This window comes from Amblyomma mixtum, chromosome 1 (assembly GCF_055824585.1).
Source record: "Amblyomma mixtum isolate Tamu chromosome 1, ASM5582458v1, whole genome shotgun sequence".
Lineage (NCBI taxonomy): Eukaryota > Metazoa > Arthropoda > Arachnida > Ixodida > Ixodidae > Amblyomma > Amblyomma mixtum.
Window position 1 is genome coordinate 109,501,333 of NC_143012.1, and position 17,605 is coordinate 109,518,937.

General features: G+C 48.8%; 1 protein-coding gene across 1 annotated transcript in view; it reads right to left on the reverse strand.

Annotated features, from left to right (window-relative positions):
• LOC149367502 (WD repeat and HMG-box DNA-binding protein 1-like) overlaps positions 1-5,660 on the reverse strand; it is a 248,311-nt gene extending 242,651 nt beyond the window's left edge. Inside the window, exon 1 of the mRNA XM_089555875.1 lies at positions 5,546-5,660. Within this exon, the coding sequence (XP_089412001.1) occupies positions 5,546-5,611 (66 nt within the window). The 5' untranslated portion in view covers positions 5,612-5,660. The remainder of the gene's footprint in view (positions 1-5,545) is intronic.
• Between the last annotated feature and the right edge of the window lie 11,945 nt (positions 5,661-17,605).

Below are 17,605 nucleotides of genomic sequence, written 5' to 3' on the forward strand. Positions count from 1 at the left end.
GTCGCAAGATCTGTTAGGCGCGGCGGCGGCTCCTCCAGGAGCAGGGGGGGTCCACGGAACACGCGACGAGCGGTTAGACCTGGCGTAGTATTGCTTTCGCAATAAAACGCCCCCCTCTCTCCGCACCCTCTCCCCTGGCGCTCGCTCGACACGCGGCCTGTGTGGCCCGCGCGACGGCGCTGCTCGAACGCGCACTGTTCAAGCGCGCCAGGGAAAGCGGGGGATTCCACCCGCATTTCCATGCCCATTCGCTCTCCGCCCCGGCCCCATTCCACGCGCATCCCGGTTCTAGCGATTCGGCTGGCCTGGGGGATGGCTGACCTGGTAGCACGTCATGTTGCTGCAATATTGCCGCGTATCACTATAGTGGCCGTTCGTTCGCGCTCAAGGCCGCAGGAAAGGGGCGTTATCAATTTTGTCTGTGACGCGAGAAGCGACTGGACTAATCTCGATTCATCACAGGCAAGAAGAGCTGCATCTACGTTTTTCCAGATTACTGTAGATGATCTCGACCTGTTATCTCGAAGTTTCCTCGCCGGCTTTAAATTGAGCGATGCCACGAGCGGCGGGCATTCGCAGTTCGACGACTGATGAGCACGTTTGTTGCTTACGCCGTCGCAGAGTAATTCAGTTCTTTTGAGGGCGCAAGTCAGCCCAAATAAAGAGCTTCGTTTGCAAATCTTGTTGGTGTCTTCCTGACCGCTGGACTGCTGTCACTACAACGTGACAATATTAAGGAGAAAGCCTTTCCTCCCTCATCGTTCTAAGCAGGAGTTGTCGACAGAAAATGTCACGCTTTTCAATTGGTCGAAATGATCGTGACGTCAAAGTGCGCGAATTTCAAACGGGGTTAATTGTACTTTGGCTAGTAACCATGCAACCAATTAAAGGGATGGTGTAGTGATGCTCCAAGTAAAGGGGTATGACTTTAGTTAGTTAGTGAATTAACCAATTAGCCTAATTACTCTTTCTAGTCAGACCAGGAACATAAATAAAACCGAGCGGGAAATTGGTCGAGTTGGGGAATCGAACCAGGGTCTTCGGAGTGCGAGACGAGCACGCTAGCAACTCTGCCATGCAAGCTCCATGGCTTGGAATGAACAAAGGTGTGTCTAGTGAATACGGTGTCTTCGTTCACTTCAATCTTTTTCCCGTCCCTTACGACGAGGTTCAAGTGTCCACCTAGATGTGCGAGACGCATACATTTCCTTCCCTCAAAAACCAATTTACCGTCGAGCAAGGTGTAGAGCTCAACAGGCGATGGCAGTTTGTGGACTCCCTGGCAACGTTGCAAGACGCTGTCGTGTTCCACTGTTAGAGGCAAAGCTTAACCACACATCAATGACACAAGCAGCAACACTGTGCTTAAGGCTTGCTGTGCTTCGTCAACCTGCCAAACACTACTTACAATAAATATGCGGCTCGCTGTATTGCAAAACAGGTAAGAAATTCCTTGTTTCTTCAGCCTACTGACCCATCTGAGGTTTTTTCTACGCTTATGGCACTAAGAAACAGCTCTAGCTCGGACGCTGAGGGTTTCACTATTAAACCAATTAAACTTATTGCCGACCTCCTTGCACCATGTCTATCGCATATTTTTTAACCTATCCATTTAGTCCAGTGTTTTTCCAAATAAAATAAGGCAGGCGAAAGTAATCATTTTTCATAAAGGTTGCTCAAAGCATGACACGAGCAACTACCGCCCGGTGTTGATTCTACCCGTATTTTCAAAGCCACTGGAAAATATTGTAATAAGACGTTTACAACGTTTCCCCAATCAACACTCCCTCATAGATGATACTCAGTTTGGTTTTCGACCAGACCTATCAATAGCGTGGCTTTTTGGGCATGTTGGTACATAGTTCCAATATACTGTAGCGCAGCAAAAGACGAGGACACAAGAGACGAGAGACGAACAACACGAGCGCTCGTGTTGTTCGTCTCTCGTCTCTTGTGTCCTCGTCTTTTGCTGCGCTACAGTATATTAGACCTATCAACTGAATCTGCTCTGCTGACACAAAAAGAACTCGTTTTACAAAATATAGCAGAAAAACTACTAACCTTAGACTTATTTATTTACTTCAGCAAAGCCTTTGACTGCATTAATCGTCATATTCTACAAGACAAATTGTAAAAGTATGGAGTCAGGGAAAGTGCATTACAGCTGATGGCATCATATCTTGATAAACGCCAGCAGTGTGTTCCCATTAACGGATTGTGTTCCTCCTTTGAATACATAAACTGTGGCGTACCTCAGGGAAGTATATTGAGTTCTTTTTTCTTCATTTTATATATTAATGACCTGGTACAGATTACAGATATGGCGAAATTTGTAATTTATGCCGACGATACTAGTTTGTTTCTTTCGGGATTATCTGCAAGTGAATTACTTGTGAAAGGAAATTCTCTTCTAGAAAAAGTGCTGCACTGATCCAATATGAACTCCTTAGAAATTAACAACACAAAATCTAAAGCAATAATCTTCCGTCCAGTAAACCGCACAGTGTCTGCACTTACGTCACTTATACTGGGCACCAAAAGCATTGAAGTCGTCTCCAAACACAAAAATCTAGGAGTCATCTTTGATGAACATCTTAAGTGGTCGGGCCAAATTCAACATCTTACAAGTTATCAGAAACTGTAGGTGTCATCTGTCGATGTCGCGATATAGTACCTGTAGCAATTAAGAACTTGATATACCACGCATTATTTCACTCTCAAATTAATTACTGCCATTTAGTCTGGGGGACCGCAGCCTGTACACATATTAAACACATTCTCATCTTGCAGGAAAAGGTCATCCGTATTAGTTCCTCCGCCAATTACGTGGCAAATACACCACCGTTATTTATCCTACTCAATATTCTACCAGTAAACAAAATGTTAGAGTACAACGTCCTGCTTCTTATGAAATCCACGATCTCCCGCCGTAGTAAATTCCTCCTAAAACTTGCATCCTTCCAAAAAATAGACCCACCCACCAAATAGAACAATGGTATCCGGACAGCATTTACGGGTTCAGAGCCAACCTCTCTACGCAAGACGTGCTGCTCCAACTCAAGGAGGAAGTGCTCGAGGCGATGCCGAAGGCGGGCGAAAACGTCGTCATGGCCCTCGACATAAAGGGGGCTTTCGACAACGTAAGCCACGCGGCCATCATGGAAGGCATCTGTGGTGTTCGCGGGTCCCGGCAAGTAAGAAGCGATAGAACACTGCGTAGTACTTTATTGGGCAACAGCTGAGATGCGTTCTCCCGCGGCGCTCATACAGGTGCTCGCATTTGTAGAGCCACGCCTGACGTCACTTGGCGCGTCATCACGCGTCTCACTCGGTCCACACGAAACGCCGGCACGCGTCTCACGCGCCTCGCACAGAACGCCGGCCCGCGTCTCACTCGCCTCGCACTGAACGCCGGCACGTGTCAGCATCAACAACACCACCTGCGGGAAGAGAACGCACGATTACGTCAGAGCCTTCCTGAGCGACAGAACGGCGACCGTGGGGCTGGGCGAGCTGAGAAGCGACGTCTTTCCCACGCCGTGCAAAGGCACACCCCAAGGATCCGTCATATCGCCCGTCCTCTTCAACGTGGCAATGATTGGACTCCAGGGCATCCAACACGCGATGTACGCCGACGACATCACGATATGGGTCATCCAAGGAACACTCGGGGAGAAGCAAGAAAAACTACAGGAAGCGGCAACTTGCGCAGAAACTTACACGAGAGAGGGGCCTAAGATGCTCGACGGAGAAGTCGGAACTCCTCAGGGTCGGCAAGCATCCCAACCAAGCGACACTGCAGGTCGTTCAAGAGGGACAGAACATCCCGGAAAAGAACATAAGGATCGTGGGCATGTGGTTGCAAGGAAGCCGGAAATGCAGCCACACCATCAGCCTGCTGAGTAAGGCGGCAGAGCAGGTGGGCCGTATGATCAAGAGTCTCCCAAAAGAGATATGGAATGAGAGAAGAAGACACTCTCAAGCTAGTTAACAGCCTAATTGTCAGCCGAGTCACGTACTGCCTGCCGTACCACGCGACGACCAAGGCGGAAAGAGAGCAAGCCGACATCATTCTCAGGAAGGCGTACAGGACTGCTCTGCACCTACCCAAGCACACGTCGAACGAAAAGTTGCTCCAGCTAGGCATCAGCAACACCTTCAGCGAGCTCGCCGAAGCTCTGCTGGGAACGCAAACCACGAGACTCAGAGGCACCCCCACGGGACGAGCGCTCCTAAGAAGGTTGGGTCGGGACACGAGCGGACTGGTAGACAGATACGCGGACGTACCGGACCACTTTAGGAAAACCATTAACGTGGGACCATTGCCGAAAAACATGGACCCCAATCTTCACGAAAACAGACGAAAAGCGAGGGCCGAGTACGTGGAGAGAACGCTAGCCCAGTTAGACAACACCGTATACACGGACGCTGCCGTATATCCGCGCGAGGGAGAACGCGTAGCCGCGACGGTAGTGGCAAACAAGGAAGGAAACATGACCACGTGTGCCACGGCAAAGATCGCCGGCACAGCGGAGGGCGAAGAGATTGCCGTTGCGCTGGCGGCAGCATAAGGCTACAGAACGGGCCGATCTCTCAACATACTGACGGACTCGAAGGAGACGTGCAGGAACTACACGAGGGGCAGGATCAGCAGAACAGCCCTTAAAATACTCAGCGGGGTAACCTCCGCCGTGGAGAAACCCAGGCATAACCTAATATGGATCCCGGGCCACGCGGGCATAGGGGGGAACGAAAGGGCAGACAGCCCAGCTCGAGGTAACGCATTCCGAGCAGGGCAGTCAAATGCTCCGGAGCTCCGCCTACAGGCTTGCGAGGGGGGATACGCAGAGACCTTGCACTTGCATAGGGGAGCTAGAATTAGATATCCACCACCACACAAAGCCCTAACAAAGGAGGAAGCGACCGGCTGGCTCAGATTACAGACGAACTCCTTTCCTAACCTACACATACCTAATAAGATGTTCCCGAAACAATACAGAGCCACCTGCCCTTGGTGCGATGCCACACTTACACTTTATCATATCACGTGGGAATGCGAACGCAACAAAGCATTCCACCAACACGAACACCCGAGTGCGGAGCAATGGGAGAGTCGGCTCACCAGCGGCGAGCTCGCGACCCAAAGGGCCTTAGTGCAGCACGCGAATGATGCAGCACGACTCAGTGGAGCCTTGGAATAGGGGCCCACCCTTGCTCACGAGAAGCCTCAAGTCGCCAGCGCCAGAGAAGACGACGGAGACTTCACAACCCCGAAACCCTTTAAAGATCCAATAAAGTTTTCACTCACTCACTCACTCGCCCAACTTTCCACCTTACTAGAACCATCGGTTTTTATGATACCGACCTGAGCGCTTACAAATGCTTCATGTCAGCTGTCGCACGGTGGGCCACGCGCGTCAACGACGCCCAAAGGGAGCCGTGTGTGGCCTCAACGCGGTTCGCGCGAAGGCGCTGCAGCACAACGCAGGCAAAAAGGGCTTGCCCCAAATCGCGCAGCCCCGAAGGACTGCAGTTGAAGACTCACCATCACGTAGCGCTCTCGACGCCTCGGCGTTGTCGTTCCGGGCTGTACGGCACGCTGCGGCCTCATCACGAGATCTGTAGCGCCCTGGGACTCGACGACGAGACGGCGCACCCAGTTGCACGGTCGCCGGAGAGATAGGGGGCGCTCGCTGCAACGGGGAGTGCTGCCGCGAAGAGTCTCGGTTTCGTTTTCTGCCTAGTCACTGTTGCCGTGAGGTGAGTACTGAATAGAAAGGCGGACAAGAGAGGCTGCTCGCGCAGCCGGTGACCGCAAAGAAGCGTGATCCGTCGACATGAAGCGTATTCCCGGTACGTCAAAAAAAAAAGAGAGAACGGCGAGTGCATTCGGTACTGCGAGACGAGCGCCTACACCGTTCTAGTTCCTAGATGCTTACGGTAAATTTGCGCAAATTCTTTATTGGGTGCAGCGGCTGTTGCAAATCGCGTGAGGCGGAACGAACCTCGTCGTATGCTCGCGGCGCACACATATACGGTTAGAAAGAGTACCACAAGCCTATGCACGCTTACCTATAACTGTTAAACGCAAGAATTTTGGGGATGCTACGCCGTTTGTCGCATTCATTCAGGAGCTGAGCATAAACAAACGGAAACGCAACAAGACCAGGCCAGTGGCGCTCTCTGGTTGTTAGGACGGCAACTATTTTTGTTACTACGTTGCCGCCGCCATGGAGGCCGCCCCGATTCGCTCCACGGCTGTGTCTTGACTGCGTGGCACGACATGGCGCCACCGCCCCAGCAAGTGCTGTGTGTGTACGGCCAGACGCCGGCCGCGTGTTACCCACGTGTATTAAAAGTTGTTACAGCTTCAGTTGTAAGTAGGCGCCCGTCCTGTGTTTTCTGTGCCCGTCTTTTTCAGTTCTCTGTGGCAAGTGAACCTCGCCCAAGCTTTGACTTTGGTAAGTTTTATTCCGTTTTTAAACAATCTGTGGTACCACCCTGTCTTGGGAAGAGACCTGAATTGTGGAATTTCACGCGGTGTAGGCAGTTTTCAGTTGGAAAGAGCCCGCCACCGCATTGCTCCCAGTGTCGCCGAACGTGAGAGTGCACCCTCACCCCGAGAGCGGGGCTGCCTGCGGTGGCCAGTTGCCAACCGTCACGCATTCGAGGCAGCTCATCGTTGCTCCAGCTGACGCGTGATACGTGGGGTTAGTCGCCTTTCAGTTTTTAGGGCAGAAACGCGGTTTTGTTGCGAGCGTTTCGTGTTACGGCGGCGTACGCCTGGGATGTTACCTTCCCGCCTCGTTCGCTGCTGGATGAGCTGCTGCGTGGCCGAACGAAACTTCTTTCCTTGTGGGGAGAGCGCGCCCTTTTTCGGGGCCTGTTGGCAATCCGCAGTGGTGTAACCAACTAAACCGAATCTCTGTTCTCGGCAAAATTCAACTTTACGACCATTAGTACATATGCTAGAGCTAAATACCTTGCTACGAAAATGAGAGAAGCCAACAGCCACAGAAACCAAGGGGCACAGGGGATTTTTAATTTTATTTATTTATTCTGTGGTTTTGATCAATTTATATTACTGAATATGTTATCGCTTAAAGCTAATTGATTAGAAAAGCAGAAGAAAAAACAACCACATGCCGCCGGTGGGATCCGAACCCACGACCTCCGAATTACGCTTTCGGTGCTCTACCACTGAGCTACGGCGACTTTTTTTTTCTTTATTACTACTGAGCTACGGCGACGGCTGTCAAACCTTCTGCTTTCGGGGGTATTTATGTTTACAAATAACCTAACCTTGGGTGTGTTCACCAGCGCCACCCACGTTCTTAAGCGGCGGACGTGGCACGTCCTGAGTTACCGCTGATGTGACGTAGAACGTCATCGAACGGCGAGGGTGGAAGCTGTGTGAGCCCCTCATTCCCCTTTCCTCGTCTGCTTAATTGCTAAGAAAATGGGATTTAAGTATGCAATATTTTCCTGCTCACACCCCTGGTCTGACGGAATCCCGTCTGGTGGGGATGGTGCGTGACGAAAGCGGAAGACACCGATCGAAAGGAATGGCAGGGACGTTTCCAAAGATGTTGAACTAGGCTCCCCTGCGGGAGCCGGAACGTTTGTCCATCTCTACTCCTTCGGTCGGTGATAACTTAATTCCTGCTTACTGCTTTCGGTTGCCGCTAATTGTGGCCATTAACGGAGTGCGCCGTAGAAGTAGGCGGTAGGATGGTTCGACAGGATACCGGGAAGCTATCTCGGGAGACTAAGGATCTGATTAAGAAACGGCAAAACATGAGGACGTCTAACTCCATAGATAGAATAGAGCTAGTAGAGCTGTCGAAGTTAATAAATAAGCGCAAGGTAGCGGACATTAGGAAGTTTAACATGGGAAAAATCGAGCATGCTCTAAAGAGCGGAGGTAGCCTAAAAGCAGCCATGAGAAAACTAAGCATAGGTAAAAACGAGATGCATGCGATAAGAGACGAAGAGGGCAATGTCCTCAGCAATATGGATAAAATAGTTAAAGTAGCTGAAGAATTTTGCACAAATCTCTACAGCAGCGATTGCAATCAGAATGTTACTGAGAGAGGCAGTGGAACACAGCAATGGGACATCCCACCAGTAACGAAGGAGGAAGTAAAGAAAGCCTTGGGAGCAATTCAGAGAGGGAAAGCAGCTGGTGAGGATCAGATAACAGCAGATTTGTTGAAGGATGGAGAGATTGTGCTCTAAAAACTAGACACCGTGTGGTGTGACCTCGAGCGTACCTAGAGCTTGGAAAAACGCTAACATTATCTTAATTCATAAGAAAGGAAATGCCAAGGACTTGAAGAATTACAGACCGATTAGCTTACTGTCTGTCCCCTAAAAGGTATTTACTAAGGTAATCGCTAATAGGGTCAGGACAACCTTAGACTGCAATCAACCAAATGACCAGGGAGGCTTTCGTAAAGGATACTCGACAATGGACCATATTCACGCAAACAGCGCTGTATCGTCTTGCCTTTCTTCGTCTGTGTCTAAGGAGTGCGCTGTGTTTTACCCCAAGATAGAGAAATGCGCGGAATATAACCAGCCCCTATATACAGCGTTCATTGATTACGAGAAAGCATTCGGCTCAGTGGAAACCTCAGCAGTCATGCAGGCATTGCGAAATCAGGGCGTAGAAGAGTGTTATGTGAAAATATTGGAAGATATTTATAGCGATTGCACAGCTACCATAGTTCTCCATAAAGTAAGGAATAAAATTCCAATAAGTAAAGGTGTCAGACAGGGAGACACGATCTCGCCTATGCTATTCACTGCCTGTTTGCAGGAGGTATTCCGGGACCTGAAATGGGAACAGTTGGGGATTAGAGTTAATGTAGAATACCTGAGTAATTTGCGATTCGCTGATGACATTGTCTTGCTAAGTCACTCAGGACATGAACTGCAAAGCATGATCAATGAATTGGAGAGGCAGTACAGAACGGTGGGGCTAAAAATTAACATGCAGAAAACCAAACTAATGTTCAACAGCCTAGCAAGGCAACAGCAGTTCGCAGTTGGTACCCAGGTGCTGGAAGTAGTAGGAGAATATGTCTATTTAGGGCAGGTAGTGACAGCTGATCCGATCATGAGAGGGAAATAACTAGAATAATGATGGGGTGGAGCGTATATGGCAGGTTATCTCAGATCATGAATGGCAGGTTACCAATATCCCTCAAAAGAAAAGTATACAACAGGTGTATCTTACCGGTACTCACCTGTGGGGCAGAAACGTGGCGGCTAACAAAGAGGGTTCAGCTTAAGTTACGGACAACGCAGCGAACTATGGAAAGAAAAATGATAGGTGTAACGTTAAGAGATCGGAAGCGGGCGGAGTGGGTGAGAGAACAAACGCGCGTTAATGATATCCTAGCTGAAATAAAGAGGAAGAAGTGGGCTTGGGCAGGGCATGTAATGCGAAGGGAGGATAACCGCTGGTCCTTAAGGGTAACGGAGTGGATTCCAAGAGAAGGGAAACGTAGCAGGGGGCTGCAGAAAATTAGGTGGGCGGATGAGATTAAGAAATTTGCGGGAATACGGTGGCCGCAACTGGCGGAGGAGAGGGTTAATTGGGGAGATATGGGAGAGGCCCTGCAGTGGGCGTAGTCAGGCTGATGATGATGATCCAATCAAAGTCCGGGAGAGTACGTAACTAATAAAGAATAATGAGGTAAGGTGGCCTCAAGAAAGGCTTAGTGACATCGTAACGACCGGCACGTGAGAATGTGGCGCTAAACAAGGCGCATTTCGAAACGTGCGTGACGGTGAAAGCTCTACGCCATTCGTTGCTGTATATAAAAGGTTTCACACCGCGTGGCAGCGGAAAAGCGGTGCCTACGGCCCCGTTCACTGTGAGTGCAGTAATTCTACTGCTGCGCCACGCGACACCCGCGGCGAGGAAAGAACATCGCGTCGATATGCCTCCGAAAGGAAGCGAGGGTCCCACAGGGTCCTGCATATGATCCCCACTATACTAACCTAATCACCACGCTCGAAGCAGTCCAAAACCGCGCCGCCAGATTCATTTGCTCAGACTACTCTCATTATACTAGCGTTACAGCACTAAAATCTCAGCTTAATCTCCCAACACTGGCCTGTCGGCGTAAAATCGCCCGTCTTTCGCTGTATCATAAATTTTATCACACTTCCGATCATGAAACTGCCCCGATAACACGCGCTCATCGCTTTTCTCGTCATAGTCACCCTAACGCCGTCTACCCTGAACGGGCCCGCACCGAAACATATAAAATGTCATTTTTTCTTCGAACAGCCAATGACTGGAATGACCTTCCATCCGAAGTGGCGACCATCATCAATCGTGTTCTATTCAAAACCGCCATTGAAGACCATCTGTGTTCGTATTAACTTTTTTGTTTGCCCACCCCTCATGTAATGTCCCCTGTGGACCCTTGAGGAAACAATAAATAAATAAATAAATAAAAAAAAAGCTGTGATGACGTCACACTTATGGCTAATTACTGATTAATGACTAAATACTAATTAACTACTAATGAATGACGCTTAAGCTTCGCCTGTTGGAGTTGAACGCGAGAGCATGTTGTGGCGCTGCCAGGGAGTGCACGGAACGCCACCACCAGGGTGTCGAACCGGAACCGAACCCGAAACCGGAACCGAACCCGAATTTTCACCCGGAACCGGAACTGAACCGAACCCATATTTTTTTCGCCATCTTGGAACTGAACCCGAACCGGAACGATTCAAAGGAACCGTTCCGAACCGGTTCGGGACTCGGTTCAGCCCCACTTTTTTTGTATCCCGGCATACTTTTTTTTTTCGAACAAAACGAGATGGTCTAGCGTGTATATTTACCCACCCGTAGCTGTCTGCGCTGGAGAGTGCGAAAATGGCACCCAGTATATGCAACAACAAACTTATAGGAAGTCTGGCGCCTGGGAAGAAACCTAATTGACGATTCTGTAATGCACTACCGCCTGTTCTAAAGACTTGTACGTTAGGTTTATGTGAAATATTGAGTTATTACTCGTCCTCTTTTACGTATTTGCATAGGGTTTTAATGAAATTGTTAGGACTCCTCGAACTCAATAAAGGATTATAGACATCTAACTTTTGCTTGCGTGCTTTCTTCTTTCAAACAATGCATTAGACATTGGTGTACATGGCGCACCCCGTGGTATTCGCCTACACATAATAAATAATTTATATTTGAATTTCTTCTTCACCCTGTTCTGGTTTCATCAACAGAACGATGGCTGTGACGTGTAGTGGAATTTAGGTCGCGTGAGGCGCAAAAAACGGCAATATAAATGCTGATGCGTCGTTCGTATTAATTCTAGATCTTGATTCAGGCTGATTTAAGTGCTATAATGAGTCAAAGCAATATATCAGCGTTTGTATTAGTTTTTCCGCGCCTCACGTGACCTAATGTTAAACACGTCACAGCCATCATTCAGTTCATGAAACCGAAACAGGATGGGACCACAAATTCTTTCCTAAATTATTTAGCGGCAGTAGGCGAATGCCACACGGCGATCCATGTATTCTAATATCTAGGGCGTCATTTGAAAGAAGAAAACACGCAATAAAACGGAGTGTCTGTAGTCCTTTAAGCACCGATTAAGAATGCCTTCCCTTTCTTTGCGTCATTTACCACAAATATATGAAATATTAGCGTGAGAACCAGAGAACGTTGTGATGCCGGTTTTTGAGGAAAGGAAATGGCGCAGTAACTGTCTCACTTCTCGATAGACACCTCGACCACGCTGTAAGGAGAGAGAGGAAGGTGGGAGTGGAAGAAGAAAAAGAGAAACAGGTGCCGTAGTGGAGGCCTCTGGAATAATTTCGACCAGCTGGGGATCCTTAACGTGCACTGACATCGCGTAGCACACGGGTGCCTTTTGTGTTTCGCCTCCATCGAAACGCGGCCTCTGGGGCCGGGTTCCAACCCGGGTGCACTGAATAAGTAACCGAGCGCCCTAACCACTGAGCCACCGCAGTGGGTAGTGCAACATTCACTATTGTAAGCGTTCGTTTTCTCAGATATCAGATTCGAAATAAAACCCCTTACCATGGCTCACTGGTGCAATAAAAAAAAAATGACTCAATGGGTGGGGAGCTCGGCTGCTGATTCCATAGTTGCGGGTTCCATCCTGGCTTCGAGGGCCGCATTTGGAAGGCGGCGAAATGACGAAATGCGCGTGCTCTGTCACACGTTGAAAACCCCGCCTGGTCTCCGTTAATCTGGACCCCTCCACTACATGGTCTATCCTATAGCCACAATGCCTACTCCACACGTTAAACCAGAGATATTACTACTATAATTACCAAAAAAGGGATGTATAAATTAGTCATATTGGGAACAGCGCTAACACAGGATTGAGCGAGAACACAGCACAGGCCCAATATGATCGTAAACCAACAAGCCCAACTCACCACTCTTCTGTGTATAAATTGGTGCAGCTTCTTTTTTTTTTTTTAGAATCCGCATATTCCTGTTTGCATGCGACGGAAATAAGCAACGAAAGGCGGGCTCTTGACAACGGTGGAGATGTAATAAAAAAATTAATAGCGATTACACGAAGGGGCACTGGGGAAATTCATGCGCTCACTTGCATGTGATCGTGATTACGCTCAGAAAGATGCTACTGCGATGAAATGATTTCGTTATGCCGGTTCGCTGAAATTGTTCTGCTTATAAAAAAAAAATTGATGTCAGTTGCCAGCGGGGAGCTTCATGCGCTGTTCTCTGACTACTCGATCTTGAATTCTCTGTCTGGCGGATTATATCTACTTCTCGCTGTCGTACTTCAGGTTCTTGGTGTCTGGCACGACAGGCTTATGACAGTTGGCGTTTTTTCGTAGAACGCTTGGGCGACGGCGTACGGTGAGCCTTCACAACAATCCGTCTCGACTATATCGGGTACAGATGGGTGATGGGGGGTGGGGAGATGGATGAAAGTTGTTGAAGGTGCATTTTTGCCAGTGAATGCTTGGAAGTGCGCTCACCGGAGTGTGCATCAAGGATGGAGGCTGCAGGCAAGCACCCCCCCCCCCCCCACACACACACACATACACACAGCGAGGTTATTTTTGGGAGAGGAGGCTATACTGCTAGCGCAGTAAAAAGATCAAGTAGAGTATGCATACTTTAACCTCTAACCCCCAGTGGGATTCGTAGCAGTGGCGGCGCAACAGAAAAGCTCCGTTTAGAGATGCCTTAGGCTACTCGGCCATCTTCGAGGCTTCTTTTTGTGGTTGTTGCATGAAATATTTGAAACCTCTCTGACCCTCCTAGTGCTTTACTAGACCGCGTCGAATTCAGCGATTTTGACATAAGGCCTCACGCCACCATAACTCCCTTTCTCCGCCCTCACATGAAAACTCCAGACGGTGCACACGTCAAGAAAGGCGAACCAGTCAGGAGGTTGAACTTGCCCAGCATATTCCTCCCGTGTTAAAGTGCACTGTTGTCTGAACAGTGACCTCGTTGAACGCGGCGGTACTGCGTGTTCATCACCATGCGGGTTTTCCACACGCTAAACGGTCCTATGAACACGAAGAGTTCGCACGGAATTCCGGAGTTTTTCATCATAGAGATAACTCGAAATGCATGATGTCACTGGGTTTTTTAAGAGACTGCTTAAGTACGTCCCAAAAGAGCATAGCATCTCGACAAAATTATCATTTTATTGCTCAATGGTTTCTCGTTGCTCACACAGACAGAAAATCACTGACCACGGCACACAGGCCCCCTTGGCGGCAAGGCACGTCCTAACGCGTAAGGTCTACGTCTGAAGCGTGAAAAAGGCTTTTGTGGCCGATTGAAATTGCAGTCGAGCCCACTTATAAGGAACCTGACGGTCACGCGGCTTGCGTTCGTTATACCTGATAATTTAACAAAACTTCGCTCGTAGCAAATGTTCGTAGCAAGTGGATTCTTCGCATTGCACGAATCCGGCTGCGACGGCCGAATTTCGATGGAGGTGAAATTCTAGAGGCCTGTATACTGTGCGATGTCAGTGCACGGTAAAGAACCCCAGGTGGTAGAAATTTCCGGAGCCCTTCACTCCGGCGTCCCTCATAGCCTGAGTTCTTTTGGGACGTTAAACCCCAATAAACCAATGAACCAATCTTCCTACAACGGCCAGAAATACTAGGGCCGCTAAAAGTAGCGTTTATTTTTTATAAAACTGCGTTATATTTGCCCACTTGTGCAAAGCACAGCCTGCCGTGGCTCTTTCCGGGCTATCTAGAACGGTCATTTGATCCTCGTCGAGACCCTTGCTGCCAACTATTAAATTTAGGGATGGGGTATAACTAATCGTGGATGAAGTGTACACGGCAACTGGTGGCTGGTCGACCACATAAATAACATTCCTGGCAGTAGGGGAGAGCTTGTACTTGGTGTTCGACGCCTTCGTCAGAGCACGCGCTTCTGCGATTTTGTGGTCCGCAGGAACCTAGTTATCCGAAGAAACATCTGGTCGGCTATGTATCAACGAAGCATTGCCAGAAATCTACATGCGCCTGGTCACGTGTGTTTTCGAGCTGCTTCTGTCGTTCCTGGAAAGAAAGTAGCGAACAAAGTAGCGCAGCGCTTGTGGCGCAGAGTGGATCAGTTGCACTGTCCGCTATATGACACTGCCTGCACATGGTAGCAGCGCAAAAGGTGGAGCCGACTGGGCAAGCTATGTATACCTCGTGACCAGCATAGCCAACAAGGGTTTCAAAATTCTCAAACCTCTGCTGTTAGTTCATCCACGTCCGTGGTCAGTAGCTTCGCCTTCGACGATGCCCCGTCTCGCGCGCACCGCCCTTCTTCCATTTAGGATGCTTTGCCCAGCCGGCGAACACGTAAGCAATGATTGCCTTCGTTGGCCATCGACGCGGGCTTGGCCGGCGGTTGCTTTCTGTTTCAATAGAGAGTAATAGCATATCGTTACCGTCTTTACTTTACCGTGTACAGCGCTACCGGACGCCGGAGTTTCCGGTTAGCGTTGCGAACGGCAGTGCCGCCTTGTTCTTTTCATTGTAAAACATTTTATTCGCCGGAAAGAGCTTAGTAAGAGGTCGCGTTAAGTGGCCGAGAGTACGCAGCCCTCGACGACTTTGTCAGCCTACTCCACCGCCAAAACTTGCGTTCTGGGGTCAGAGCTAGCCAGCACGGTCTCCCACCGCTCGAGAGAAGGAGCTGTAACTAGATCACCCGGAGGTGGCTCTATTTTGCAGTCCCAGAGGATGTGATCGTAGGTGGCTCGTTGGCCACAGTGTTTACCATTTGGGTTGTAAAGATCTGGATAAATGTGCGCGAGGAGTGATGGGGTGGGTATCGATCTCGTCTGTGACGACGTCACGTAACCTCTTGTTCTTTAATCAAGCTTTTGTCCGGAGGGGGGAAAATTCTCCTCTCTAGTTTAAAATGATTGGTGAGATCATGACATGTGATCATGGAGTTCTTCGTGAAATTCAGGGAGCCAGACTCATCCACTGCCCGGTCGACGAAACCTCGGGCTTTATTGTGGGCTGCCTCGTTCCCCGGATTCCCCGAATGGGCTGGGACCCATATGAATTCGGAATAATTTGGTGAGAATTTGGTTGCGTTAAGGATTCTAAGGGAGGTGTTTGTAATTCGCCCTTTTGCGAAATTATTGATACCCATTTTGGAATCGCTGAGGATGATGCTCTCTTGGGTATGCGCTAGGACATGTTCTTTCCGGGGTGGTGTCGTGAAAGTTGAGAGGCGCTCTTTCATCTGCGTGCTTGCTGGAAGCACGACCTCTTCAACTTCGAGGGTGGTTTACCGCGCCTCCTCGTTCGCTATAGTAGAGTGGTGCGGCCAGAGTTGTTCGTTGTATCTGCGACGAATTTCCATTGCACTTTTGCATATTTTGACGGTAGCACCGCAGCCTCTCGTAATAAACAAGCCTTCTTTATATCTGCGGCCGTTAAAGCGGGCTCGACTGCACATCCGCTGAGTTCACTTTAATACACTGGTATCAAGAAAGTCTAGGTAAGGCTGCAGCTGTCTGGGTAGAGGAAGTAATGACCGATCGCAACAGTTGTCATCTGCCTTGTGGAGAGGCGCCACAACCGGGGCCTTTGAGGTAATAAATAAATATATCCTAAGGACAAGCGAAAAGTGAGGAAACGGAATGAATCAGCACGAAGTTTTCTCGCGAGCACATCCAGAAACAACAGGCGAGCACTTAGTCGCCTATTAAGCACAGCTGCCAGAAAGGCGTTGTTTGTAGTTTTGAAAATAAATGCCTGAAACAAGTTGGCGGACAAGTGGTGCCCGCCAGATTAACCACTCTCTATCAAGGGCGCAAAAAATTTTGTTGACGCAAAGGCTGCTTTGATAACGCCCCAGTTCTATGTAGTGCACAAAAGTTCTATGTAGTGCAAGTATATCTTCTTCCTTGCACAATCCTGCACTTGCAAGAACGTTGCCAATTTGTGTCCGTGCCAAGAAGAAACGTTCTCAATCCATCCAAGCGTGTTTTTTTATCATACTCTTTTTACCTGAAGAAAAGAGGTTGACGTCATCACAATAAGCCAATGCCATAATTTCTCACTGTACTAGCGAGAAGCCACGATTAGCTGTGTTTTTGGTTGGTTTAGGTGCAACCAAAAACACAGCTAATCGTGGCTTCTCGCTAGTACAGTGAGAAATTATGGCATTGGCTTATTGTGATGACGTCAACCTCTTTTCTTCAGGTAAAAAGAGTATGAAGATACTGAGCGATAGGGACTCGGGTTATATAACGTGAGTCACAAAGATGAAGTCGAAGACGTGATATGAATAAAATATGTTTGGTAAGCTGTGCTTGTTGGGCAGAACCAGTGCTTCCATGATGATCTCGTTGGGTGGCGGATTGGCGGTGGAGGGATTTTCGCGCATTTTCTTACCATGTAGTAAAGGAGGGAAGGGGGTGGGGAACTGGCAAGTCGGTTTCGGGGCGGCGGAAAGGTGCCTCTCTGTATGTAGGTGCCGATGCAAGACAGCTTCGTTTCTCAGTATTGCGCGGGAAAGTGGCGGGTGCGTGCCACGGTCATTTCGGCGCCCGCGTAAGTACACTGCGTACGAGAAATTCCCGACTCACTTAAGCTTCAGGGGAGACATATTACTCGCGTAACGGGCTCATGGAAACTGCTCAAGTTGGAGGGTCTTGTGGATGCAAAATCCACCGGCTTTTCGCCTTTTGCCTCTTTGGTGCATTGTAGCGTATACATCACCGATTCACATTTATTTCGAGTTCATTTCATTCGCGGCTCTTGCCATAAATTCGTCCTGTTGCTGCGGATAATAAATAAAATCGGTACAATGAGAACATTTAGAATTAAACAAACTTTTCTTGCTTAAGCAGCTCAGTAAAAAGGACAAAAGGAAGGCGGGAAACGACGCGAGAGCTAACAACTGGTTATTTCGTTCTGGGAAAAGTATATAAAGGCACAGGACACAGTGAACAACACACAAACAAAAACACACGGACAAAAATTAAACCTAAAAACCATACTGCGCATGTAAATCATAGTCGAGCCATGACATCTTTTTCAATGAAATTCGAAGACTATCTTCTACAGTCGACGGCAT